This window comes from Pelmatolapia mariae, linkage group LG1 (genome assembly GCF_036321145.2).
Source record: "Pelmatolapia mariae isolate MD_Pm_ZW linkage group LG1, Pm_UMD_F_2, whole genome shotgun sequence".
Classification (NCBI taxonomy): Eukaryota; Metazoa; Chordata; class Actinopteri; order Cichliformes; family Cichlidae; genus Pelmatolapia; species Pelmatolapia mariae.
In genome coordinates, this window is record NC_086227.1 from 26,633,762 (window position 1) to 26,660,863 (window position 27,102).

Here is a 27,102-nt window from a genome sequence, read left to right on the forward strand (position 1 = left end):
TGAGGTAATGCGGCTCATTGACACGAAACATGAAATAACCCTGATTATAAACGCCGTGAGTGATTGCTCCACCCGGACGACTGGGATCGCTGAGGACGTGGACAAGGCGTGGCGGAAAAACCGGACGGAGAAGCACAAAGAGATCGACAAAGCTTGCGCAAACTCACTGACACGACAGCGGCTGAGTTCTTCCACGTGGACCCTGTCATTGACCAAAACACACTACTGTACTCCGTGGCAGCCTGGGGGCGCGCACGCAGTCGCCTTTGCGCAGTGCAGACCACACGGAGGCGCGAGCAGGGCGGTGCGGGATAGAGGTGATCTCCAGATATGAACCCGTAAGGTGTCGGAATTAATGCCTTTTGCTGCTCATACATCAACTATGCAGACAGGTAGGCTCATTGTCACTGTGAGGAGAGATTTGAGCTGTTTTCATCAGCTGCAGCGGTTACGATGCGCTTCTTAGTTAACGATACTATTCTTTCACAGCTTTCTTTATAAATGTGTTTTATTTAATATAAGACTGTGATGTCAACGTGCCTTTAAAGGAGGCTGTGTGTTCAGGCAGTAACAATGAGTTGATGGTGTAGTCTTGCGTGCTGTGCCAGACTAGCATCGCTGCTGCTCCACAGGAGGAGGAAGCAGCCGGTTATTAGTCTGCGCATCTCTGGGATCTCTTAAACAGGCCATTCAGCTCACAGCAACGAATTTTAGTTCAAAAATCTAATGTTTGCTGGTCTAAAAGGACTGGCGAGTCACAGAGAAATGATCACTGGAGACAGCATGAAGGGGCTGCAATGAGCTATAAATAGATAGAAAGATTTCAAATGATTTTTCCATAATGAACCAGGAAGTTTCTCATCTATGTGACAAGTGAAAGCTGTATGACTGCAGCTCTGCAATATTACTGAAGGGACTGGTTTTTGTGAGGTTTGTTTTTTTTTCTGCAAGGCAGCAATTGCTGCATTGTGTGACCACTGCAATGCCCATAAAAGTTTCCTCTAGTTTCATTAACACAATCAGAATTAGTAATTCTGTGCACTGTAAAAACTCAAGCATTCTTATTTATATGAATTAAAATCAGCGATGAAATGGTTTGGGAAGAGCTTGCACAAAGGTAGTAACATGGCTGTTTAATTTTAGGTGTGCTCATGGAGTGTCACCTGGACCAGCTGGTTCCACGTGTTCTGTCTCTGACCCTGCTGGTACACCTGTGCCTGGCTGCACCAGGTCTTCCAGGAACACAGAGGTAACCGCCCCTTCTCTCATCAAGTTTCACTTTCTCTTTTTTTTCATTCATATAAAGGCATAAATGTTCTCAGGCTTTCATAAATGTGCTGCTTGAGTTGATTGTATTCTATAATTGATTATTTCTTATTCCCATTGAATATAAATGTTATATATCAGGCTTGCAGATATACTCTGTTGCTGTTTAGCAGAACAAAATAAAGAAATGAAACTAAAAACAAAAGCAGGGATGCAGGAAGAAGCTCTTTGAATGATTTTTTTGCTTATTTATTCCACAGGGAGGAATCAGTAGATGCCCATCCCCCTTCTGCAGCACTACCCAATCCCTTTGGCTCTGGAGAGGAGGAACGTAGGTGAGTGGCACATGTACAGTCTGCTGTTATTGAACATCTGAAATCATTTCACTCAACAGCAGCTTTCTGACTTGGCTGTGGACTTTGGCTGCTCCGTCGTGCTAATGATGTGGCCTGTACTATAAAATGATAAGATTACATGTACCTAAGAGCTCATTTATGCTGCATTAATTTCCTTTATGGGGCTCTCCTCACCATACTGCAAATATTATCTCAGCACACATAGCTGCTACTGTGCTGAAATAGTTTGAACTTGCCTGTAATAAATTGTTCAGAGAACAAAAGAAGAAATATAACCACACGACAGATGCAGCTTCTTTTCATTTGTTGGTAAGATTAAAATAATGTGTACACGCTATCATACTTTCATCTTAAGGGTATTGCATGAAAGACCAGATACATGCTCGTTAGCTGTATGGAATTGCAGTTGGAATTTACACCACCCTTAATAAATAATACATGTTGGCTCAAAGCAGGCCTTTGTGCAGCCTGAATCAACGTTTGTAAAAGGATTATTCAAGCATTTAGAACCTCTCACTGTTGCAACATTGCTTCATTTATGGTATGTGATGGAGTGCATGAAGTTTAAGATGTTAAAACAAATGATGCCCCGAGAGTAGTCTCAGTTCTTACCACCAGATCTTGCCTTAATACCTTTTTAAGTCTCACGTAAAGCTCATGACTCATAGCAGATCCAAAATTCAGGCCAAAGGTGTTTCCTTTAGAGCACAACTGAGTTGCCTTCAACACAGCTGCTTCAATCAAAATCTGTCACAGATCATCATTGTTACCATCTACTTCATGTAAGATTATGAAAGGTAGAACCACTGCTACGACGTGTTATGTGTTAAGAATGTAAAGAAGTTTCTATTATTATATTAAGGGTGTGTAACCAGTTTAATACCTGTTCTCTATTTGTCAAGAGTCTATTTACAAATATAGGAAAACATTTACAAGTACACATCTGCCATCTGCTTCACTTAAGATTACATATACAAGTACACAGCACATGCACCTAAAATATGAGTTTAAGGCATGTGCCAATGAACATTTCTCAGTTCACAACCATTTTAAAAGTAATAGAAGCTTAAACCAGTGTAGTGTAATGTAATGTACATGTACATTACATTACATGTAATGTAACTCAAAGCCTTGATTTAAAAAACAGTGCTATTGGACTTCTATGGACGAATTTTTCATATTATTTCCAGCAAGGTGAACATATATTTTTAAATATATATATATATATATATGTCAATAATAGCATTGCCAAGCAACACGGTGGCGCAGTGGCTACATCTGTTGTTTCACAGCAAGAAAATCATATGTTTGGCCCCAAATTCCTTCCACAGTCCACCAACATGAATTTTAGGTTAATTAGTTTATTCTTATTGATTGAAGAAAAAAAATCACATTGCAGAATTTTTCATCAGTCATTAACAATAAAAAAGAACCGGAGCTGAATTGAAGTTTAATAAAAGTGCGCACAGTGATGTCAGGAAAAAATTTTAAAAATTATATTCAGTCAGCTCACTTTCACTTCTTGTTTTTCCGCTCCCCACCTTTTAATGACTTCACGCTCTGTCAGTGAGTCATGTAACTGTGCAAGTTTATGGTTATCTGTCTGTTTATATCCAGGGTGTACCCTGTATCTTACCTTGTGTCTGCTGCGATCAGCTGCCATCTAAAGCAGTTAATAAAATTGACTATTTTTATTGCTACATTCTAGAGGTATTGATTTCTCTTCTAACCTTTTCTCACAACATGAGACACAAGTTGTTTTGTACATCACTGAACATGATTGAAGGGGATCTTTAACTTCTTTTAAACATGTTATAAATTATTTGAAGAGAGAAGAGAGAAGTCCAAGTTTTTGGAGACGGGAGCATGGGGTTTAGGAGCTTGAAGAGTCTGGCACAGGGTGCTTGAGTGTTATACCCTCTACCAGATGGCACAAGGGTGGAAAGAGTCTGTAGCACATGGCAGTTGCACTACCAATCTGCTTTGTAACATTTTTTATAAACTGTGCTTTGTGTTTTGTGTACCACAGTTTGAGACAGAGTTACATTCAATCAAGCCTGAAGAATGGAGGACAAGGAGGACCAGAAATCACCACCTGGGAACAAGGTAAACGTGCCTCTTACCAGTAGATATTACACTGATGGGTTATGACTGGGATCACCATTGCCAAATAATGTAGCCTTTATTATTCAGAATCTAATAAAGTCTTTTTATTTGATTGTATAATTGTGAATTGTGCTGTGATTTGTTCCAGAGGTATTCTTCCTGTTTGGCCTTTATGATTATGATCGCAGTGGGTTCTTAGATGGCTTGGAGATGATGAAGCTCCTCTCAGATTTTAACTCCCATCATATACCTGGAGCAGAGGCCAGTGAGCAGGTTAGCAGGAGCGACTCTATGTGTGTGTGTATTTGAATTGACAAGGTGTTGGCCTTTTTCATTCAGTTGGCAATATTTGTGTATGTTTGCGTGTTGCTTTCAGGTGGTTTCTATGGTAGATTTCTTACTACAGACTCAGGATCTAAACCAGGATGGTCTGTTGGCTCTATCTGAACTGCTCTCCCCTTCACTCACTCACACACAGGTACTGCAAATGTATTGGAAGTACAGTTAATACTGTTAAAGCTTTATTTAGTTTTATTCACACCTTCATTATATTTGGCTGCAAAAACAACACCTCATCATAACTTTCTACCTTAAAGGACCCAAGCAACAACAATCCACCTCAGCAGGAGCAGGAAGCAGTAGTGAAGGAACAGCTATCAAACGCTATTGCTAACGTGGACAGTGTCGGAGCAGTGGAGCAGAGAGAGGAACAGATTCGTGAAGAGATTCAGCTTCAAGAGGACGTAAAAGGAAAGGAAGTTGAACCCATAAGGCAAATGGATGAATATGAGAGACATCAAATCCCAGAAGTCACAATAGAAGATCTGGGCCAGGACCACAATATCCCTGTACATCAGGGCCAACCAGAGATATAAAACGACACACATTAACACACTAGAGAAAACACCACTCTGTCATCTAGGCCTCAGCCTCTTAAGTACTGTATGGGAGAGCTTCTTAATCAGCATCCCCCAAAATGGTCCCCTTCTGGATCTGAGTTCTGAGTTTCTGCTAATGTACAATTCACTGGACTGTTAAACATGTAGATGGGTGGTCAAAAGGTCTTTCTGGTCAAAATATTCCTGCCACTGTATTGGGATGCTCAATGATTCCCGGAGCTTTTAAGGGGTTAAAGGCAGAATGTAATATTAGTTGCAACAATAAAACAGAAGCCATGATTAAAAGAGACTTTTTCATTATTTTTTTTTAAGTTGGAAAATGTGTAATTGAATTTATTTACCATTTATTTACCATTTTCTGCCATGATTATTTAATGTATTTGTTTGCTTTATACCACCAGTTTATGAGCTACTGCATCATTTGACTGGATGTTACTTGGATGTTTCCTCCTCCCCAAATGTCAGTAGACACTGTGGATTCATGTACATGTGGATGGTGGACTTTCTGCACTTTTAGCTGTTTTTTTTAATGTTTCAGATTCACAGTTGGTTCAGCTGAAATTAAAATTCGCTCTCCTTAATATTATGTCAACAAGTAAAATGAGTACATATTGAATTCACTAGACAAGGAGTATGAAAGAAAATAATCTTTATGGTGGCCCCACTGAAATAAAATGAAAAGTAATGTAAAATGCTATCATTATCTACATACTTGAAATGTTTTAGTGTGAAAGAATGTACTATTTGTTAATTTTTTAATTTTTTTTTGCTAATTTTTTAAACCATTTTATGCATTTATAAGGCGGAAGAAAATAAATAAGAAACAAGTATTTCTCTGCTCTCTTTGTTTGTTTTCAGTCTGTCTTGTGTTTAAATGTGATACTTATAGATTATTTCATAGAAAATTAACAAAATCCTTGGGAAAAAACCTTTATAGTATGAAAACACATTTTCGTGGCTTCATTATATCAGGAACTTCTGAGGGGTCACGTTGTTGGAAGGCTTTTTTTTTAATCGAATGACTTCTTCAGCAAGACGGTGAGCTTTAAATAAAAAATAAATTAATTAATAATGTGTTATTAGTAGCTCTGTGTAATTCGACAATAAAGGTTTTCTGGCGATAAAAAGATGGCAAACGTCAGAGGCGTTGAATTGGTCTCCTACCATACGGACCGCGGTCAAGTGAGCCGTCATTTGTGAGCCGCGGTCAAGCCAGCCGCTTCTTCTCCGCCGCATAAATTTCCTTGCGCTTTTACACCAGTCTTTACGTTAGCGCCTTTTCGCTTTATATCCCTATTAAAAGCCGGGATAGCAAGCGAAAAGGCGCTAACGTAAAGACTGGTGTAAAAGCGCAAGGAAATTTATGCGGCGGAGAAGAAGCGGCTGGCTTGACCGCGGCTCACAAATGACGGCTCACTTGACCGCGGTCCATAAGGTTGCTAGGCAACAGAAAAGCGACCGGACAAACATGGCGGAGAACAGCAAAAGTGCAGGTTGGTAATAGTTACTTTCATTTTCAGTTTGTCTACAAATTGAACATCTTGAGACCACAGTAAAAGTTTCAGTCTAAAACTCTGTGCCGACCCGTCATAGTGGCTGATCTTTGATGAAAGTATTGTCATTATTTCCTTCAGAACTAAGCCAGTTAAGCTAATGCTTCACTATGTGTTCTTTATTTTGTCTGTCAGAGGCCACCGTGCATAATACCAAGATCCTCAAGAAGCTCAAAGGCGCTTTTCAAGCCTTTGACACCAAGTCTGATAACACAGTGGATATCAAGTGGGTAAAACAAGACAAGCCATTTACTTTTATTACTGGAAAGATACTTAATAGGTACTATGAAGCTGATTACTATGAAGATCCAAAGGACCTTAAACGTTTTAACAAGTACACAAGATGCAGTCTTGTGAGAAAATCTTGAGCCACCCCTCATTTTTTTGCATTTTGTTACCAAGGAGCCAGATTTTATTGTAATTTTTAGCAATAGCTCTTTCATTTTTGTTCCAGTGTTGCACCTTTTTTTTTTTCTTTTTTTTTTTTTGCGACCCCACTTAACACTTACCTGTGAATCACTTTAGCATAAACAAGACACCTACCTCTGGGGACAAGATTCAGCAAAGAACCTGTTTTAACGGTTACTGGTCACCTTCTATTAGCAGACTGTTGCAAAAACATAATTTTTCCCCATTTCTTTAGTTGAATCAGCAAAAAATTCCAAAGATAATACATGGGATAAAGGCATAAAAGGCATAAAATAGTATTTTTGCACCAACAAGGTGATTCCCAAAGATTAATGAAGGGAAACAGAAAGAAAAGGATGAGGTATGCCAAATTACACAAAAACTGTTTTCACATAACCTTGCCATGAAAATACAGGGATCTTAGTTTTATTTTGAAAACAGAAGTGCCATGGAGGTTTTTGATGTTTTTGCAAGAACTGGGCCAAATATCGGTGGCAATCATAAGCAAAGTACAGCTGCATTTCAGTCAGTGGTGTTGGTGAATTTATTCAAAATTCCTGAAATTATGAATAAAGAAAAGTACTGACAGATTTTGATTCACCGTGGAATACCATCTGATTGGTAAGAGCTCCCATTTTTCATCAACGAGTCTGACCTCAAACACAGCCGATGCAGTAACAGCATACCTGGATAGAAAAACACAAAATGAAACACTGTCTGCCTGGAGAACTATTCCTGAAGACTACAAAATTACAAAATTACAAGAACACTGACTTTCAAGAGAGTTAGAATTACACAGTGTCTTTATTTCCACTTATGAATGTACATGTTTCAATAAATGGCTGTAAGAAATATTCTTAAAATCTCACCAGAGCTTTGTGCAACCTGAGGAGCTCTAATCAGCCACACAGATGAAAACATCTGGCAAACAAATGTGCATGTCCTTTCCCTTCAGCGACAGTGCAGCATGTTTTCTAAGCCAAGTGTGTGCTTTCTATGTAAAATTAAACTAAATGGTAGAGTAGAATATTTTTTAATTAGCATTATTAGAGGTCACAGCAGCTTTAATAGGTTTTTTTTTTTTTACTAACTTATGCAGATGCAGAAAGGTCGAAACAGCTGTTTATTTAAATCTGCTCTCAGTACGTTTCCTGTCTGTAAGTTTTTGAATTTCTCACTGGAGGTTTTAAATAGAGTGGAAACTGCACACAATGTGTCCTCCCTGCTAAGGTAACCAGATCCAAGTCGATGGCTGTATATAAACAGTCTGTATATCTTTTATACAGTCTGACAAACTAAACGTGGGCTTGGACAGTTTAGGACATTTTGCTAATCTAAAATATCCAGGGAAAAACTAATTATTTAGGTTAGAGATTTGGCATTTAGTTTGACAAAAACAAGTATTTGCGTTTCTGACTTCATTTCTACATAAATAACATGAACCTGAAAGTCAAGTGGCCCAATCTCTGAGAGCTGACTACTCCTGGCTTCAGCCAGGATTCCAGTCTTTATTGTAGCCACACTTCCTTTTCTTTGTTTTATGTCCATCACATTTGCTGAGATCTACATAACTTGTGAGTTTCCCTGTTAGATATAGCATAGGTCTCCATCTTGCAGTGCGGACTTCTGAATATTAGGCTATGTCCACACGTACACGGGTATTTTTGAAAACGGAGATTTTTCCGTTTTCGTTTTAAAAAATAATCCCGTCCACACGTAAAGGCAGAAATGAAGGAAAACACTGCTAGGAGCATGCCAAAGCAGCAGGTGGCGCTATATTCCTAACCGTGTAGAAATGTTGGCCAATCAGAAGTCTAGAAGCCTCGGTGGGAAATGGTAAACAAAGCTGGGGCATAGAAGCAGAACCGAGTCGTATGTGTGGAGGGACAGTAACTGTGTGTGTATATGTAAGCATTTAAACACTGCAGAGAGGACAATTAACAGTAACAGTATTGTAGAAATTCATTTCACCGAAACAACAACGTGGTGCACACCTTTGACGCTGCGTTTTCTCCGTTTTTCTCATCCACACGTAAATGCAAAAACGGAGTTTTAGAAAATATCCACCCTGGCCGGAGTTTTTAGAAATCTCCGTTTTCAGTGACCGAAAACACCGTTTACGTGTGGACGAAAGGTGCAAACGCATAGAAAAATCTGCGTTTTCAAAAATACCCGGGTACGTGTGGACATAGCCTTAGAGGCAATGAAAATGTAGTCTCAAGACATACAAAATGCTGTGCAGTTGAGATTACGCAGCTGTTTCCACTGGTAAATAGTTTGGTTGAAGTGGGTTATTTGGACACTGGCTGTGAGAAATAAAGTTTGTGGTTTGTCTCAAGGCTTTCCACTGGCTGAGTGGGCTTTAGAAGGGCATTGCGGTGAGATGGTTCATAGCACACAGGAATTAGTGAAACTAACTGAAACTGTCCTTTTAAATACTTTTAATGCACTTCTTGTCATTGTTCTATAGGGAGATTGGCACCATCTTCTATTCACTAGGTTTCTTTCCCACTCAGGCAGACCTACAGAAGTTCACATCTGAGGTCAGTACAGCATCCTCCCGTAGTCTGGTTCTATTGTGGAAGATCAGTAATGGGATGTGCAAACAGGGTTCTGACATTGTGCATTTCAGTAATGTTACAGAATCTCCTGTGCCATTATGTGACTGCTATAAAATCCTGGGTAACATTAGAAGCATTGTTTTTGTTAGAAAATTCAAAGCAAACCCCAACAGCCTGTTCCTGTGCAACCAGGTGGAAGATGAGCGCTCAGGATATATCCACTGGGACAGATTCCTCCCAGCCATGACTAAAGTGCTACTGGAGGACAAGTAAGACAGTTCAGTTATATCATTGTATAAAGAAATTTCTGATTTCTGTGTATGAGAAGAAGGCTGAGACGTAAATAGGAGTTAAGTTAAATCAAATTATCTATTATACAATGTATTTTTCTCTTATACTGAAGGCACACATGAATGCATATCATTACTATGAGTTTTGTGATCAGTCTGGTAAATATTGTGTAAACCTCAGTACTCTATTTTTGATCACTGGTGTTTCAGGTCAGGTTTGTTCACCACTCAGGAAATACTACATGTCAGCCTTGTTTAAATAATTTATATCTCTTGCTTTTACACGTGAGCTTTTCTGTGCCTGAAGCTGCTGAAGTTTAGATTCAGACCAGTGTTAGCCTTAAACTCTTAAACAAACAAGCAAAGAACAGCCAGTGCTACATCACTGATGTAATGATTTGGACATTAAACTCACTGATTGCAGTATTTGGCTTGTCATCATTTCATTACTGCTGTGCTATTGTCTGTTAGGTTCCCTCCCATCTCTGATGAGCTTCTGCTTCAGGCCTTTGAGGTGAAATTTCCTGCTGTTTCCTTGTTCCTCATATTGTCCACTTTTTGCAGATGGATGCTAGTCTGGCAGTATAGGCATGTGATATTTGCTAAAACACAAAGGCACTGACACTCTGTTTGCAGGTTCTAGACAAAGAAAAGAGGGGATACCTCGAGCCTGAGGAGCTGACAAATTACATGACAAAGGAAGGTAAAACTGAGGGTTTTGTTTTTGTGTGCAATTAGAAGTAGATTACAATGACACAGTGACAACAGCAATGGAGATTTCTTACTGTGTTTGAGAAATGATGTGATCTGCAAGCGAAAAATCAGCTTTACAAATGTGATAATTATTGAAGTGACAATGTTAATAGTAGAATGAGAGGCAGAGCCTTCAGACTTCAGGAACATCTTCTGTGGAACCAGCTCCCAGTTTGGATTTGGAAGACGGACACCCTCTCTACTTTTAAGATTAGGTTTAAAACTTTCCTTTTTGCTAAAGCTTATAGTTATATAGCACCTTTAGGTGACTGCTGTTGTGATTTGGTGCTATATGAATAAAACTGAATCAATGTAGGCAACAATTTGTGTGTACTTCACAGTAAATACAATAGATTGGTTCATGGTTTCCTATGTTTGCTTAAAAATAATTGGCATTCCATTTACTTTTACTTACACAATGTTAATTGTGTGTGTACAGATCACTTGATATGCACGGATTGTTTAAATTTGTTAAGTTGAATTATTTATACCAGTTTTGATGTACACACTTTCAGATTGCTTGGTGTTTGTGTGTAGATTGGAACAAACATCTGTTTTTTCTCAGGTAGATCAGCACGTTTGTGACTTGATTTTTCTCCATATCATATCAGGTGAGCCGTTCACTCAGGAGGAGATGGATGAGATGCTGACAGCGTTCACTGACGAAGAGAAGAAACATATCTATTATAAAGATGTTATCCCACATCTGACCCTAGAGCAAAACAATGCAAAACAGCAAAACAATGATTGCTTAATCAGCCTGTTGGTGCAGCCAAGTATGAAAGCATAATGTACAAATGCCAAATGAAATGTATGTAGGCAGTCTGTCACCAAAACTGTTATACAATATAATCTTTATATCTGTTGTGATAAAGAAATTAAATGTGCATACTTCAACTGGATTCAGATAAGAATACCATAAGAGTTTGCATGCTCAAGCCCTCGTTCCTTGTTTAAGAAATGTTAAAAGGTTTCTCCAGTTTGACATTAAAGGAAAGTCCAGTACAGTATGAAATTACTGGTGTGATGCACTCCAGTTTCTGTGAATGTAAAAAACAACCACCAAAATGGCTTATGTTGGGTTTCTGTGCAGAAATAAAAGAAATCATAGTATCATTGGTGCTGTTCAAATGTTTTTCTGAGGTAATCTGGAGTTACAGAAATGAGCTACAGCTGAAGAAGCTGTATTTAAGAAAGCTGAAGGCTTGCTGCTTTCAGAACGTGCGCCCAAAATAGAGGGTGAGGGAACATGCTGGGTTATAAAAATAGCATAGGCTCCTCACCATCTCTGCAGTGGACTGCAAGTATGCAACACTTCTTTTGCATAGACAACATTCATTTTTAATCATTTGTTCATAGATAGAAACCTTGTAGTTATTGGGCTGGACTTTGTTTTGCTTTCAGAACTGCCTTAATTGTTTGTGGCATAGATTCATTAAATTACTAGAAACATTCCTCAGAGATTTGGGCAGATTGATATGATAGCATAACACAGTTGCTGCAGATTTGTTGGCAGCACGTCCATGATGTGACTCTTCTGTTTTACCACATGCCAAAGGTTCTCTGTCGGACTGAGATCTGGTGACTGGGGGAGCTATTTGAGTACAGTGAACTTGTGGTCATGTTCAAGAAATTAGAGAACTGAAATTATTTGAGCTTTGTGACATACGTTATCCTGCTGAAACAGCCATCAGAAGACAGGTACGCTGTAGTCATAAAGGTTGTCTGTGGAGTTTAAATGATGCTCAGTTAGGACCAAGAGGTCCAGAGAGTGCCAAGAAAATATTCTCCACATCATTGCACCACCAGCACCACCCTAAACCTTTGGTACCAGGCAGGATGGATCCATGCTAAACTTGCCTGCTGTTTAAATGTGGGCCTGTTGGTGCAGACAGTGGACAAAACATGAAAGCATAATGTTTAAATACCAAATGAAATGAAATGTGGGAAGAGAGGAAACAACCTTCATCACAGTGAATTATGTTGCGACAAAGAAGCTGTGATGTTACATCCAACAGAATTTGTTAACTAGTGTCTAAAATAACTTCTGAATTCAGCAGACTTTGTTCTTAGAATTGATTTTTTTCTTTAAAGAAGTAGATTATTTTCTTGTCTAAAATGTAGTTTGCAGCCAAAATGATTGTGAACATTTTCAATAAATGACCCCCAAAAATAAGAAAAACAACAAATCAATGATTGCTTAATCAGCATTTTATCAGGCGATTCTGCATCAAATAGTCAAACATGCATGAAATAGTTAAACACAACATTGAAACATGGATGACACGACTTATCTAGAGGTTAGATAAGCAATGCGGTGGTGAAAACAACCACTTCACTATGTGAGCATGAACACATGCTATGGTTTCCATTCACAGTAAAAACACAACCCGTTACTCTTTAAGACATAAGGAAAGATCAGCCTATAGTGATAGAAAAAGTCTGTATTAAAGGTTCCCTTGTCGCTAAACCCCAAATGTAAAAACACAATAAGGCTCATTATCTTTCGGTCAATCAATCAATAACAAAACACCATAAAATCAGTACAGCCGTGATACAGAGAAAAGATTTAAAGGGATATCCTGTTCTCTACATTTCCCTTTTTTCTTGATCTCACACTCTGTAACAAAATAAATGTGTTCCTCTTTAAAAAAAAGCATGTTTGGTAAAATCAATAAATGAACAAATAGATTAATCAAGAATGACAAAAAGTCCACTTGCATGTTGAAGTTTACCTGTGAAAGTGAAGGTGGATCTGTGGAAGGAATGTGAGAGAGAGAGGAGAGAGAGAGAGAATACAATAGCTGGCTATGATCCCAGTTAACTCCAGCTGCATCACTAAATACAGGGTTGAGTGTAAGAGAATCCAATCCCAGAAGGTAATTAGATGATCGTGGAGAGGCTGGGCCCCCCTTTCACCAAAAGATCATCTCAGTGGGGCTTTAAAGTAACAGGGATTAATATCTTGACTCTTAATCCAATACGTGAAGCAAAGACTACATGAAGAAAATATGATTTGAGTGGTCAAGTATTCTAGACATTGGGGGTATTCATGATGCGCAACAGCATGGATTCAAGTAGATTGTTAATGCCCCTTTAAATAACAAGTGTTCCACTATATTCAGTCATATCACGTGACACACATGTCAGGAACTTCACTGTTGCAACAACATTGGCTAGGATAGTCCACGCTGGTTATTTGGTCTTTAAAGAGCCATAAAAAAAGAAGAACAAAAAATAATTAGAAAGAGGATGTATAACAGGTATGATGAAATAACAGAAGAGAGACAGGAGATGGAAAAAGGAAAGAAAAATCAGAGCATGGAGGTAGAGAGGAAGATTTTGACATCATGTGCAGCTACCAAAAGTGGTCTCTTAACATTGATTTTGCATTATTGCACTGCAATGGAACCACAGAGGAATGACAATCCACACACAAACACACCCAAACCACTAAGCACACTTTTCACATACACAGGGAGGAACAGGGGCTTTCTTTGCCTTTTTAATGAGATAGGAGAGGAAAGAGGAAGGATAGCCTGTCATTAAAAGAACATTTTAGTGTCTTTAAACCTGCACCTGGGATTACTTTGCAGCTATATATTTATCCCTACTACACCAAAGGACCGCAAATTTGGTCCTAGTTTCAAAAAAACATTGTAATTTTTCATTAAAATGCTTCAGATATTTTCAGTCATAGGTAGGTTCAGGTTCATCTGAAAATGTGTGTTGCACAAAGGCAGGTGAAGTCTAAAGCTTGTTCACTGGTCTGAGTTGTAGAGTTCAAGTAGTTGACAAGATCCACCTACTTCTGATTCTTCTGAATCTGTTTTCTGCATAGTGAAGCCCTGCATTTACATGACTTAAGGAGGATTTTATCCTTCAGCAGAAGTTGTGCAAAACAATTAAAAAGGCTACTAAAAATGCTGTACAATTTAAAAAGAAACTTAAAACCCTCCACAACCTACAGTTTGGTATCTGACTTTATCCATACCCCGTTCCTCTTTATCTCATACTGACTGAACATCTTCTTGTAAGGCATTGGATAAATAGAGGGCAGCTGATTTAAAATCAATGGAGTCAGATGATGGATTACAGTGAGTTGACACGGAAATCCAAGTAAGAAACAGCAGGACTGATTTTGTTAAAAAAAGAAAAAAGAGAAAAAAATCCAATTGAGGTGATGTACATGGGTCTCACACGCAGATAAAGACAAGGAGAGATTAAATCAGTGATGGTTTAACCTAACTAATAATGAACTACAATAAGTCTAGTTAGCAGATATTTCACTTAATTACTTAAGTATAATTTTTGATTGCCTTTTCTTTGTATCGTTTTCAAAAATCAAACATTTGAAGGCCTAACCTGATAGATAACCACTGTTCTCCATCATCTGACTCCAGCTATGAAGGATAACAATTTTCCTTAATGTGCACCTCAGGCTGTGAGACACAAAGGAGAACTCATCAGCCTGATACCTGCGTCAGTTTCTGAAGGCTAGTGTGCATCACACCTAGATCAAGTTTCCAGAGTCACGCGGTTCACTAACATCTGATTAGCACGACACACACACAAACATACACACACACAGACCACTTAGTGTCTGTCCTTCTCTAGATTTGCAGAACCAGGCCGGCAGCTGAGACGTTGTCCCCTCCACCTGCAGTCTGATAAACCTCAGTGCACACCAGCACTGGTGCTACACAGATCTCATAGTCCTCTTCACTCCAACAGCTGACAGGCCTGGTCTCCTGTAAAGGGATACGCTGGCTTCCCTCCTGTCGGCTAACGGAGAAAGAGTCGTCCATTATGAGCCTCGCCTTGCTGGGATCAATGTCATTAGAGCCACAGACATGGCGGTTAGCTGTGAGCGAAGCCTTGGCAGTGGCTGACATGGTGTTCTTCCACTTGGAGCCACGAGTCACAATCATGGCTTGAAAGGCCAGCGTGTGGACATGGAGTCGGGTCAGTGGTTTGCCTGTAGCTCGGGCACCATTTGCCCAACTTTCTGCACTGGCTTCCTTGTCGCGTTGGTTCAAAATGCGATAGACCTCCCTCATCTGGTCAAGAACAGTAGCTACACGAGGGTTTGGGTCTGACAATACGGTGATGTTGGAGCCTTTGAGCGAGCTAAGCAGGTTTGGAAGTTCCTGCTCATTCATCCCCAAAGAGTCCGCCTGGAAAAGCAGAATTAAGGTAACTCGTTAAAACCGATTTTACTACTTTTACATTTTCATCAGGTCTGCACATGTGTGCTGGCTGTTTTGTTATGCTGAGTGGAATAAACTACAGCCTTTGTGTTGACTGCACAAAGAAAACCATGGCTTTGAGCTCTAGCCACAACAATATTCAATAATTGGCAAAAAATAAATAATTGCAGTCCATTATGTGTTTACAGTATTGAAGAGGTTTGATTATGGGGCAAACTTTGCACCTTTGAAAGCAGCAGAGCATGGCTTTACATCGCATTTCTTCAAAATATAATTATGCAAAACTGGAAAGCAAATACAGCTCCTACTGAGTCAGCCTGCTTTGCTTTGAGTTTAACTAAGCAAATCTTCCTGGCATCCATCCTTTTTCCCACAGCTGACTCATTCTGTTTCTGTACATAAACATTTTACTTCTTCAGTGTTGGTGATATCATTTTGCTCTCTCATCTTACTGAAGTACTCATTGATCAGTCAAACATACATGGGGAATGACGTAGTGGAGCAGGTCTTCCATGATGCTCTCTTCCACGAAACTTGCCATTTCAAAATGAATTCCAATTTGAGGGGATGAGGAGGAAAGCAGGTGTCCCAGACGGGAGAGGAGGGCTTCTCTCTCACCTGAAATGATCCAAAATAGGTGAAAGATTAAAGAAGAGTTGTAGACGTTGTCAGGCAGATCGCAGGGTGTAAAAAAAAAAAATTTAAAAAAAAAAAAAAAAGAGAGAGAGAGAAGAGAAAAGGTACAGTGACGTTAAAGGAAGGAGCAACTCAACAGGAAAGACAAAAGGGTAATGAAAAGAGTGGAAAAACAGCAGAGACATGGGGAAAAACAACAGACCAGAAGACAAAGGTACTGTCAGATCAAATAACACACAGCTGATCTGCTGTGCAAACAGCCTGGCTCAGAGGGGAAAGCTGGTTATGAGCCTATGATACCACCTCTGTGTTTTGTTCTTCTTTTGACATCAGTCCTTACATACAGCTGCACCAAATGTGGCCAAAGTCCAGCCAAGTTCAAGTGTCACTGGTCAGTATGCTTAACTATGCTTAAAGCCCTGAGCTTTCATAGACACTACCTGACAAAGGTGCATGGGATCATATATCCACGAGCTCCTGATTACAAACCCTCAACAATTTGCGTCACTGTGAGAATAGCTCCAGGTAACAGTGATACACAGCTAGCCAGTGGCCATCTCGTGTCCTGCCTCTAGCTCTACTCAGACACCACCCTCATGTAAACAAATTTGAGCATTTCCAGTGGTGAGAGTTGACAAGCTCAACTCCAGACAATGACCCAAATTATCTACCAACTTTGTCCAGAGTTCATATTTAAGGTGAAACCTCTTTCCTTTTGATAACTACAATTAGTAGAATTTTACTCTCCAGGTGATATGAGAGAGTAACGCTAACCTCAAACTGCTTTCGTTAAGCCAGGATAATACGTTCAACGTCAGCAAGCCCAACTGTGCATCAGAAAGAAGGGAACACCTTTCTTACCGGACCGGAAAGGGAAGTTGTCCATCATTTGGAGCCCTCCCACCACCAGTAGGTCAGGTTTGAAGTCTATAAGTTTCTGAGCAAACTCCTCCATAGACGACAGGTAGGGGTTATTGGCATCGCTGTGAATGATGTATCTACAGAGCACAAACACACAAACAAAGTGAACAACTATCACCTCAGAGCACCGTGTACACACGCACTCCACGCTTCTGATGCATCTGTATGACACCTACCTATTGGCTCTACGAGAGGTATAGCGCCCCCAGCGGGCACCAGACGGATACTCCAGAATCAGATGAATGTCTGGCTCATCTATCACTTTACCTGCCACTGAGGAGATAAAAGGAATATCACAAAGTACATAAAAATGACAAAACGGATATTTCATTGAAAGTAAAATGGATGTATCAGTTTGTGTTAATTCGAGTACCTGTAATGTGCTGCGACAGGACATCAGTAAAATCGGTGCTGAAAGTTCCCCCTAGCAACACATCACAACCCTCGGTTGCCATGCGACTAGCCATTACTGGAGCATTGCCGCCTACTGACCATCTGTTTCCAGGTAAGTCACGGGCCTCCTCGACCAGCTCGCTAAAGAGGGTTTCATTTAGCATAAAACGCCTGTGGGAGAAGAAAAAACTTTGGTTTAAACTGTGAAAGTGAAAACTGACATTACTGTGATTTATGGTGCTTAAATTACATTTTTAATTAACTTTCCACAGATTGAAAAAAAACAACAACAACAGCATCTGCCACTAATATGATCGCTTAACTTCTTTCAACAATGTTGTCTACAAACATCATAGTCCACAGAGACTCCTCTTTAATTTTTGTCAATCTGTTCCTTCACCACTGCAAATAACAAGAGACTCAGAGGCGATACCTGATATAACCCCCCACCCTGAACTACTGCACACCTCACACCACTGTCTCACTGTCCTGTCCTGCATATTTATATGTCCTGCACCACCCTGGGTTAAGAGACTGAACCCCAAGTTGCTCTACGATGATTTCATCGGAGTATGAATGTGTTTATGAGTGTGCTTTGATTGTTCCAGTGCTAGCAAAGCTCTATATAAGAACCAGTCTATTTACCATTTACCCTCACATACGTCTCTTGGCACCCTATCATATCCTTTCTATAGATCCCAAAAGTCATAGAGAAACCCATTCTGACCTTCTCTATACTTTTCCATCAACACTCTCAAACATCACATCTTCAGTGCTCCCTGTCAATATGTGACGATACTGCTGCTGTCTGATCATCACCATCTTAACCCAGTTTCAACAACTCTTTCTCATAGCTTCATTGTATGGCTCATCAGCTTTATCCCTCTGTAGTTGCTACAGCTTTACACATCACCCAAGTTCTTGAAGACTGGTATCGTTCCACTGCCATCTCTCCTCGACATCTCCATACCTCCACAAGTGTTTTATCTGGACCAACCGCCTTTCCTCTCTTCATCCTCTTCAAAGGTGCCCTCACTTCTTCCTTACTAATCCTTTGCAATTCCCCACACACTCTTGCTGTCCTCTCTCTCTGCTCCTTAAAGTACTCTTTCAGTCTTCAACACACTCTCTTCAGTCATTAGTACATTTCTAACTCTATCCTTCACAATCCTGAAACAGTGCACATCCTTTCCACCTGGATCTTTTCCTTTCCACCTCCTATGCCACCTCTCTCTTTCTAAACACCTAGACTCCCAGTACTCCCACTGCATTGCAGCAGTGGGAGACGAAGGCTGAAATATATTACTTCTATGTCCATCCTTTTGAGCATTAAAAGTGGGGTGATCATAAAGAAAAGTGTAGTATTACTCTCACTAAACATACAATATGATCACCCTCAGGATGCCAGAATGCTGGATATCAGAATGAAACAGCATGAGGACTTGGCTTGGTTGCCAGATAATTGCATCTCATTCTTGCTTATCAGTTAACGCTCACACAGCAGCTTTTTTATAGCCTGAAGTCACAAATACAAATACTTGTTAAAACATTTTTTTGAAATGCACATCTCCACTGATAGGTAGAACAAACAGGAGTAATAACAAAGCACCCTTTCAAAATAAGCATCTTTATCCAGATAAAAAACAATTTTCTCTTGTTCTTTGAACATATTATTAGACATTTATTTATTTATTTAGATTAGATGCTTCAGAATTACTCTGCATGGTATTTACACAAAGTCTAAATACATTCAGTCATTTGGCTGTCATTAAGAACTTACAATCCCCAAAACAGGCAGTATAAGGACCAGAGAAATAAGTTTAAATGTTCAAAAAGACACAGTTTCTGTCTCTAACAGAAAAGTCTTAATTCATGTTAGCACGCATTCTTTTTCTGTGTGGGTTCCTGCTGATTCTGTAGTCTTGTTGCCCTTAGGGTGTTTTATTCCAGACAATGAACAAGAGCTCACAGGCGCCAGAACACGAGCAGTCAGCAATGACTGAGCAGATCAGGGAGATTAGTTCAACTGTATTCTCAAGACTTAAAAAGCCTTTTCAAACATGAACAGCAGCAAAAATGAAAAAAAAAAAAAACCAAACAAAAAAACCCAAAACTGTATACTTTCAGTACAAACATCTCAAATTCCAGTTTAGGATTAAAAGGAAAATTCAGAAAAAAAAAACTCAGAGCACCAATAAGACTGCAAATATTTGAATAGCCACAATTTTATTTATTAAAAGTACATGTGTATCTATGTGTATGTACTCTGAATTTGCTTCCAGATCTGGTCTCTACTTTTAAATGTGCTCCTCTTCACACAGACATCACTTACTCTGCAGCTGCTCCCGGTGCAAAGAAATATGCAAAGCTCTGAGCCAGCTGCTCCACATTTTCTAGGTAGTCATGATGCAGGGGCTGGTCTGTGGGCTGGATGCCTGTTTTATTAAGCAGTGACACACCGTCTACTATCAGGTCAACACAACCTCCAAAACCTGTGGATGAAAAAGAGAGAAAGAAACTCAAAGAGGCAATATTCATTTGGAAATCAGGACAGGGAGAACACTGGTATGACTCATACTAGTCACACTGCTTTTACCTTTGTGCTCCAAAGCCACTAAAATAACCTCTCAAATGTAAGGTGTGCTCCAACGTCATCAGCATTTAAAAGCAAACTAGACAACATTCCTGCTAAGCCCTCGAGTTTAGTTGCAGGTTGAATTCATTTTAAATTTTAGGCCTTTTCTATTGTTACTGGACTACGCTTGACAGTGTCATTTCTCTTCCTTTTACAGGTTATAACCAGTGTTTTTTTGTTTTTTTCTATCACTGTTTATAATAACAATAATAATTTTCCTTTTTACTATATCATTGTTGCTTTTTTGTATTGATGAAGTTTTACATTATAAACATGGTGCCGTGCTACGATTTCTGTGATAGCATATGCCGTATGAAGTACGTGTGTTTTTCTGCCTGAAACAAAATGTGCTACATATAGAGCAGGGCGATATGACCAAAAATATTTATCACGATATACATTTGAAAATTTGCGATAACGATATAACTGACGATATAATTGACACTAGACAAAATACTTTACAACTCCACAACTTTATTAGTGCAAAAAACAAACCATCAATGTATTTTCACTTAAACAAGCAGCTGTTTTTTATGTGCATTAAAGTTATATAAAAATTCAAGAGTGCAAATGCAAATTCCTTGCCTTTAACCAAAAGGCATTTCCAGTGGAAATTGGCTGACATATCCTCAGCATAACCATGTATAACATCCACAAAACTTAAAAAAGAGGTTATACACACACAATACGGTAATATTATGTTGAAGCACAGTACGTATCACTCCTCGAGGCGCCTGCCTATGACAGCTGTAATGCTCCAACAATCCATCAAGCGGTGCGGGTTTGTAGCTTAGCAAAGTCGTACTAAAGCATTTGACAGATTTTCGAGCACCGTGTACCACATAAAATCGTTTCGAGGTCAGTAAACACAACCAGAATTCATACATAAGGCCCACGGGATTATAAGGGGCACTGTCGACTTTCAGAAAAATCAAAGGATTGATTTTAAGTGTGCCGTATTTTCCAAAAAACACGGTAATAACGACGGCCCGCTAGCATGCTCTACCAAAAATAGTGCTTTGTTGTGTATCTGACGGACGAAAGCTAAACCAGTTCCAGACCACTGAAGTTGCAGCATTTTTACAAACCAGTTCTGGTTCATCCGTTTCATTCAACGATCCGCTTTCGCCCTTCTCATTCTCCGCCATGCTTTTTCCGCCATGTGCGTATGAAAACAAAGGCACTGCGCATGCGCGTTTTACCCATATTCTATCGCGATATTTCATTTTCTTATCGCTGCCCAACATTATACCGGTATTACCGTGAACGGTATGATATGGCCCAGCCCTAGCTACATATATAAAATTTTGTGCTCCAGGGCATTTTAGATAATAAAACATACTAAATATTGAGAAATCCACACAACCTGCAGCTGCTGTGCCCAGTTCGGCTTCATTTATCTCCAATCACAGCTGAAATAGTGACACACTGTCAGAGTTTCAGCTGCTGGATCGATCATATGTCCCATCAGCAGATATAGAAGCTCTGAGCTTCACAGATGCCGGTCATGTCTGAACAGGGGCCAACACTTCAGGCAGGCAGGCAACTTGTTTAAGATTTGAATCCATTTTGCATAGCTGACTGACGCTGGCGTAAACTTTACTCACGCTCCTTTGTCTGAATTTGCAACCCTATCTTTTTTTCCTGCTGTAGCTTCATATAAAAAATATAAAAAGAACCTTTTGGGATACAGTTAGATTTGCTGTCATAAGGTTAATATGAATATGGTGCATTGTATAGTCCTTCAGGACTCTGTCACAGAAAGCAGGTTTAGTGGAAACTCTGAGTTTGTTAACCCTGAGAGGAGATGAGTGAGTTTACTGTTCCTGAAACAGAGCCAACTTAACCTAACCTGTTCCCCTATATATTTTATTGAACAGAGCTTCTCTCTGAATGTTCCCTCATGCTGCACCTGAACCATCTCTATGACACCATTTCATTTCCCCCATTATTACAGTCAATGTCAAAGCAGTTTACATCTTTACAAACAGTTAAATGCTGGTTAATCTTCTTATCAAATCAATCATGAATGTAAGGATAACAGTGGACATCAATGCGCACTGTGGATTAGCTCAGAATAAAATAAAGAAGTTGCCCAATTGTTAGTTAACTTGCACTGCACATGTTGTAATCCCTGTTACAATAAAAGTAACTTTTATTGCACTTTAGGCAAAAAAAAAGAAAAAAAGAAAAAAAAAAGATCAAAGATCAATAATTTCTCATGCTGGAATAAATGATGCTACTGTTGTTGTCTGCGCCACTTAAGATTCTTAAATGGGACTAAATGCAGTTTAAAGTGAGCTTTTAAAAACAGGCTAAAGACTGGATGTTGAGCAACATTTTGAAAAGCTGCAATATCCGAAAAGGATTTGCACCACTAAATCAACAAAAATCTGTCTTCCTTATGCTGTGGAAATTGAAAAGTCAGTTTACAGCTGAATAATTATATTTAAGAAATGTAAAATGTCATATTTGGTCACATTTTTAACTATTTATCTGTCTATGAAAAATCAAGAGTGGGTAACTGATGACTGAGTGGACTGGTTGAAGTCTCATCTGTTTCTGGAGCTGAAAACTCAAGAGTTAATTAAGACAGAATTTAGGTCTCTTGTGTTCTGGGGGCCTCTGGATGTCTGGAGTCTTGATCTCCTCCATACCTGCTTCATGCCCTGGAGGTCGGGGCAGTGGCCCCCCACACCCTCTAGCAGATCATTACATGAAGGAACCTTTTAAAAACAAGCGCGTTCATGCTCACAGGTGTACACACGGGTGATCACACACACAAATTACACCCTTTTTGGCTCCTACCTCAAAGCACACTGTGCGCTGTCGATCTCACGTGCTGCACAATAATGTTTAATATTTAGTATTTACTGTCATATTCTCATATATCATTGTGATCTTGTTTATTACTCTCGTTTTCTTCTGCTTGCTTTCTTTTTTCTTTCTCAACAGGTGATCCAGGTGATCGATATATGTATTTTTTGTCTGCTTATTCTGTTGGTTTTTGTTTTTTGCCCTTTTTCCCCGTCCCTCTTCTCAGGTTTTTTTCTTTCCCTCTTTCTTTCTCCACATTCTCTCCTCCAGTCAAGTCTGTCCCGTATTCAGCAAGTGAAAATAAAATAAACAATAAAAAGTTGAATCAAATGGACCATTACGGCAAGGCTGGGATGGTCCATTTGGTAAAGTAAAAAAAAAAAAAGAAAAAAAAAAAAAGACAGAATTTAGAGTTAGCGTTTGTCAAACCTGTTTCTGGGTCAGGGCTCAGGTTAAGTGTCAATAAGCCATTATTTATGTTGCAGTGTTCAATGCTGCACCTAAGCAACTAATAGCAATAAATGTTAATCCATCCCCTCGTGGCTAACTTTGCTCTGATACGAGTGCTCAAAATAACAGACTCCAGCACATGTTGCCAGTATTTTGTTGTTTATTTTTCTGGTTATTTATGAACCCTTTTGGCACCATGAAAACAAGCTTTTACTTATAGTTTGTTTTAATTTGATGTGACATACAAACACATGCAACTAGTCAGCAACAGCAACAACAAGGCTGATTCTGATCTTTTGGCAGAAATTCTTTATAATCGCATTTAATTACATTAGGTTGTACTGTTGCTGAGCTTATTGGTAACCTATTGGGTAAAGGCCGGGCAGACAAGTCACTTCTTATTGAGTGTCTGTGCGATGGTCCAAAGCACAAGGTTTTAGGACTTGCTCACGAGACAAAACACTGGATTACTATAAGAATACCAGAGCTTACATCACATGAGTCTGCACAGTTGTTTTTAAGAAGTTCAAAGTACAACCAAGGGTTTTTCTGCTTATAAACTTCTGGCAGGTAAACTCACAAGACTGTTCAAAACATCTTAACTATTTATTTCTAAGTGGGGTTTGTTTACTCAAGCATAAATAAATAAATACTCTAAATATATCTTTATTATAAAAAGGCCAAAAATAACAGGAAAGTGGACAGACATCTGTTATTAAAGATAACACAAACACTCTTCCTTAATGTCATGCAGAGAAGTTGTCATTATATTCATAATCTCCCCAAACCATCTGTTTTCATCCAGAAAAAAAACCCTAAGCTCCAAAAAATATTAAGCTTCCTTTGCTAGTTAAGTAGTGTATATATTACTGATAACTGCAGATACTGCCCCACCTTACACATTACTGAAGTGAATGCCATAATTGGCTCAAATCATTGTTGAAATCATTGGATGCATCCTTACTGGAATATAATTACCAAACAGGAAAACAGCTAAAACACACACACACACACACATACACACACACACACACACACACACACACACACACACACACACACACACACACAAACTGATCTTCTGTTTAAAAGAAAGTGGAAAAGTTGCATTTAAATTAAATATATTTCCTTTATATGCCAAATGCCAAACCTGTAACCTGCACATTCATTGAGACTTTATTTCTAAACTGGATCTAATCATCTTACCTGGTGACAATCTTTCATGGTTATTGCCCCCTCTGCACCATCTATTCAGACTTCAACACACAACCTTATTTATTTCCAAAACAAACCCCTAAATGTACTTTTTTCTGTTTACTAAAGTTTGGCATAAAATATGAGGCAAATATCATCCACTGCGTTAACAACTTATTTTCTGTTAGTGAATGCGGGCAGCGACTAAGGTTACTGTTAATCTGGCGCAGTTTACCTGATCGATCATTAATCCACAAGCCCCTGAAATTAGGTTGCACTCATACAGTCTATGGTTAGGCTAACCACCGTTAGCTAGCTCGTAACACTTACCAATCGCTACTCTGGGTCTGGCGACGTTATTCATCCCCACTTTCCGCTCAGCCCGGAGCAGGGAGGAAAGGACCGTGTCCAGTCGGTCGTCCAGCACTGCATTCTGGGGTGACCGGAACCAGAGGGCCAACACAACCACAAATAAGGACACGACAGACCCATATTTCACCCACGGTACCCTGCCTCCCGCCTCCATCGCTCGCTCTCTCGCTCTGTGTACAAGCGCTCTCTCCCCTGCCCTGCCGCTGAAAAGCGGTGCCCTAGGTTGTCTGTTTTGGTCGCCCGAGTGTCCCGGATGTACCTTAATGGGGCGGATACCGAACAGTGGATTTTCTGCGATACTAAGCAAAATCACTTCATCTCCTTTCTTGTCTCTTTTACAGATATCCCCCCCTAAAAAAGTAAATTAGGCTTCGCTTCAAATGCTGTTTTAAGAGGTGCTGTTTAGTTGATAAAGGGGAAACGCTTACGTGGAAAACTAATAATTCTATTCTATGAGGGGAGGGACGTGGACGTGTTTGTTTTTGCTGACAAGGCGGAAGTGGCTCGTTTATCTTTTTTTTAGTTTAACCTTTGATTGTGTTTGCTGACTTTCCCAAAGTATATTTAAAGTTCACTACACAATTACGATCCTAAATATGTTTTTCCAAATCTATTAAAAAGCTTCATGAATTGGATAAATGGATCCCTTATTTTATAATTTTCTGTTATGGAGACAAGAAAATTAATAAGTAATCAAAATTACACTTTTCTAATTATTTTATAAAAAATTATATGGTGCCATTGTTAAAATTTGAATAGCAGAGTTGCATATATCAGAGTTGAATAGATAAATATAACATTTGTGTTTGTAGATTATGAAAAAATAAATATTCAGGTCCACAAATGTTAATACTTTTTACTTATATATGCAATATTTGTTTCATATGGATGTCAACAGGATTGCAAATTGGTACTAGTGTTGTTGTTTTTTTCCTCAGAAAATGATCCAAGTTGGGGAAAGTAACGGACTGAAAATGAAGGCTAAATGTAGTTTTATATATACACACATAAGGAAAGAAACATTGAAATGAATCCGTATTCTTTTGGTAATGTTAGTAGCAGGGCTGTGTTGGTTAGTGACACTCAATCCAGTCAGATTTTTCCCCCATATATATATATATATATATATATATTAGGGGTGCAACGATACACAAAATTCACGGTTCGGTTCGGTTCGATACTTTGGTGTCACGGTTCGATATTTTTTCGATACAAAAAAAGTTCATGCCTTTTTAATTTGTCATTTATTAAAATTATAAATATATATTTTAACTCAAAAGTACAGTTTTTAAATTTAACATTGCTGAAACAACAAAATAATGAAAAAAATAAATCTCTGATCGAGAAATCACTCATCTTTGGAAAAGAGGGTTTATTACAGAGAAAGGGCTCTTTCCAAAATAAAAGCTATACTTCTTCTGGGGTATATTCTCAGCAGCATATTAAACATATCAGGTCCCCATAAAGAGAATCATGTGCTAACGGCTGTCTAAATGACTCGGGTAAAGTCTGTAGCATGCGTGCTTGTTGTTTTTGTCTGCTTCCACTTGTCTTTGCACTAGGATGATGTCGGAGTAGATGTGCAGTCATATTCGTTGTGTTTCCACTAGTGCTGTCAGCGTTAATCTCGTTGAAATGACGTAAACGCCACAACACGGCAAATCTCCATTAACGAGCTACCGCAGATCGCCCCATGCGTGGGGCTGGACGACGTCAACACGTTAACAAGCTAACTGCACTAACGCACTAGTTACCCCCAATGTAATTGAGCATTGCGTGGCACATCCGACATACTGTTTTACTTTTGTCCATGACGCGCTTACCTTCAGGGTCATACGTCACATGAAGACCAAAATAGTTCCAAACGCCAGATCTGAATGAGGGTGGGGGAGGTTCAACTTGCCATGTTGCAACGACCTTAGCTTCTGTCTTGCTAGCTTGCGCTGCGCTCAGTGGATCTGCGCTCGACAGTGCAGCCTAGGTGGATAAGTCAAACGCAGATCCACTGAGCGCCCAACACAGACAGCATCGTCAGAAGAAAAGTTGATAAAATAAATTCAAAATTTTGTATTGTTCGATACATATGCGTACCGAACCGAAAGCACTGTATCGAACGGTTCAATATCGATATGAGTATCGTTGCACCCCTAATATATATATATATATATATATATACACACACACACACACACATACACACACACACACACTTAAAAAAAAAATACTTTTGCCATGCCACCCTTTTTATCCCTTCCTTTTTGAGTAAATCGGTTTTGGTAAGA

At 39.2% G+C, this 27,102-nt stretch overlaps 3 protein-coding genes across 5 annotated transcripts; 2 read left to right on the forward strand and 1 right to left on the reverse strand.

The window, feature by feature from the left end:
• Positions 1-286: 286 nt before the first annotated feature.
• On the forward strand, positions 287-5,359 carry cgref1 (cell growth regulator with EF-hand domain 1). Its single transcript, XM_063462066.1, has 7 exons — positions 287-392; positions 1,144-1,249; positions 1,527-1,601; positions 3,652-3,728; positions 3,877-4,001; positions 4,105-4,206; positions 4,325-5,359. The coding sequence occupies exons 1-7, from the start codon at positions 356-358 to the stop codon at positions 4,601-4,603; spliced, it is 801 nt and encodes a 266-aa protein (XP_063318136.1). The 5' UTR covers positions 287-355; the 3' UTR covers positions 4,604-5,359.
• Positions 5,360-8,361: 3,002 nt separating this feature from the next.
• efcab2 (EF-hand calcium binding domain 2) lies at positions 8,362-11,251 on the forward strand. Of its 2 annotated transcripts, none has more exons than XM_063462182.1 (6): positions 8,362-8,764; positions 9,059-9,131; positions 9,342-9,418; positions 9,911-9,953; positions 10,076-10,142; positions 10,804-11,251. In XM_063462182.1, the coding sequence occupies exons 1-6, from the start codon at positions 8,625-8,627 to the stop codon at positions 10,980-10,982; spliced, it is 579 nt and encodes a 192-aa protein (XP_063318252.1). In that variant the 5' UTR covers positions 8,362-8,624; the 3' UTR covers positions 10,983-11,251. The 2 variants fall into 2 exon arrangements, with proteins under 2 accessions (XP_063318252.1, XP_063318328.1); XM_063462258.1 differs by having other exon boundaries at positions 8,362-8,495.
• A 1,149-nt stretch (positions 11,252-12,400) lies between these two features.
• adpgk2 (ADP-dependent glucokinase 2) lies at positions 12,401-26,767 on the reverse strand. Of its 2 annotated transcripts, XM_063477384.1 has the most exons (8): positions 26,644-26,767; positions 24,779-24,881; positions 19,685-19,844; positions 17,333-17,523; positions 17,136-17,232; positions 16,900-17,036; positions 15,884-16,020; positions 12,401-15,369 (listed from the first exon to the last, which is right to left on the reverse strand). In XM_063477384.1, exons 1-8 carry the CDS (start codon positions 26,653-26,655, stop codon positions 14,806-14,808), a joined length of 1,401 nt encoding a protein of 466 aa, XP_063333454.1. In that variant the 5' UTR covers positions 26,656-26,767; the 3' UTR covers positions 12,401-14,805. The 2 variants fall into 2 exon arrangements, with proteins under 2 accessions (XP_063333454.1, XP_063333453.1); XM_063477383.1 differs by lacking the exon at positions 26,644-26,767 and having other exon boundaries at positions 24,779-25,310.
• Positions 26,768-27,102: the final 335 nt, after the last annotated feature.

What these genes read in the sequence shown, in the direction of transcription:
- cgref1 (XM_063462066.1), top strand. Translation starts at nt 356, where the DNA reads ATGCCTTTTGCTGCTCATACATCAACTATGCAGACAG. An exon ending in TCTGGAGAGGAGGAACGTAG is followed by an intron (nt 1,602 to 3,651) that starts GTGAGTGGCACA and finishes TGTGTACCACAG; the next exon opens with TTTGAGACAGAGTTACATTC. An exon ending in CTTCACTCACTCACACACAG is followed by an intron (nt 4,207 to 4,324) that starts GTACTGCAAATG and finishes TCTACCTTAAAG; the next exon opens with GACCCAAGCAACAACAATCC.
- efcab2 (XM_063462182.1), top strand. Translation starts at nt 8,625, where the DNA reads ATGCAAAAACGGAGTTTTAGAAAATATCCACCCTGGCCGGAGTTTTTA. An exon ending in TTCTGCTTCAGGCCTTTGAG is followed by an intron (nt 9,954 to 10,075) that starts GTGAAATTTCCT and finishes CTCTGTTTGCAG; the next exon opens with GTTCTAGACAAAGAAAAGAG. An exon ending in AAATTACATGACAAAGGAAG is followed by an intron (nt 10,143 to 10,803) that starts GTAAAACTGAGG and finishes ATATCATATCAG; the next exon opens with GTGAGCCGTTCACTCAGGAG.
- adpgk2 (XM_063477383.1), bottom strand. Translation starts at nt 24,974, where the DNA reads ATGGAGGCGGGAGGCAGGGTACCGTGGGTGAAATATGGGTCTGTCGTG. An exon ending in CAGACCCAGAGTAGCGATTG is followed by an intron (nt 19,845 to 24,778) that starts GTAAGTGTTACG and finishes TTTCATCCACAG; the next exon opens with GTTTTGGAGGTTGTGTTGAC. An exon ending in ACCTCTCGTAGAGCCAATAG is followed by an intron (nt 17,037 to 17,135) that starts GTAGGTGTCATA and finishes TGTGCTCTGTAG; the next exon opens with ATACATCATTCACAGCGATG.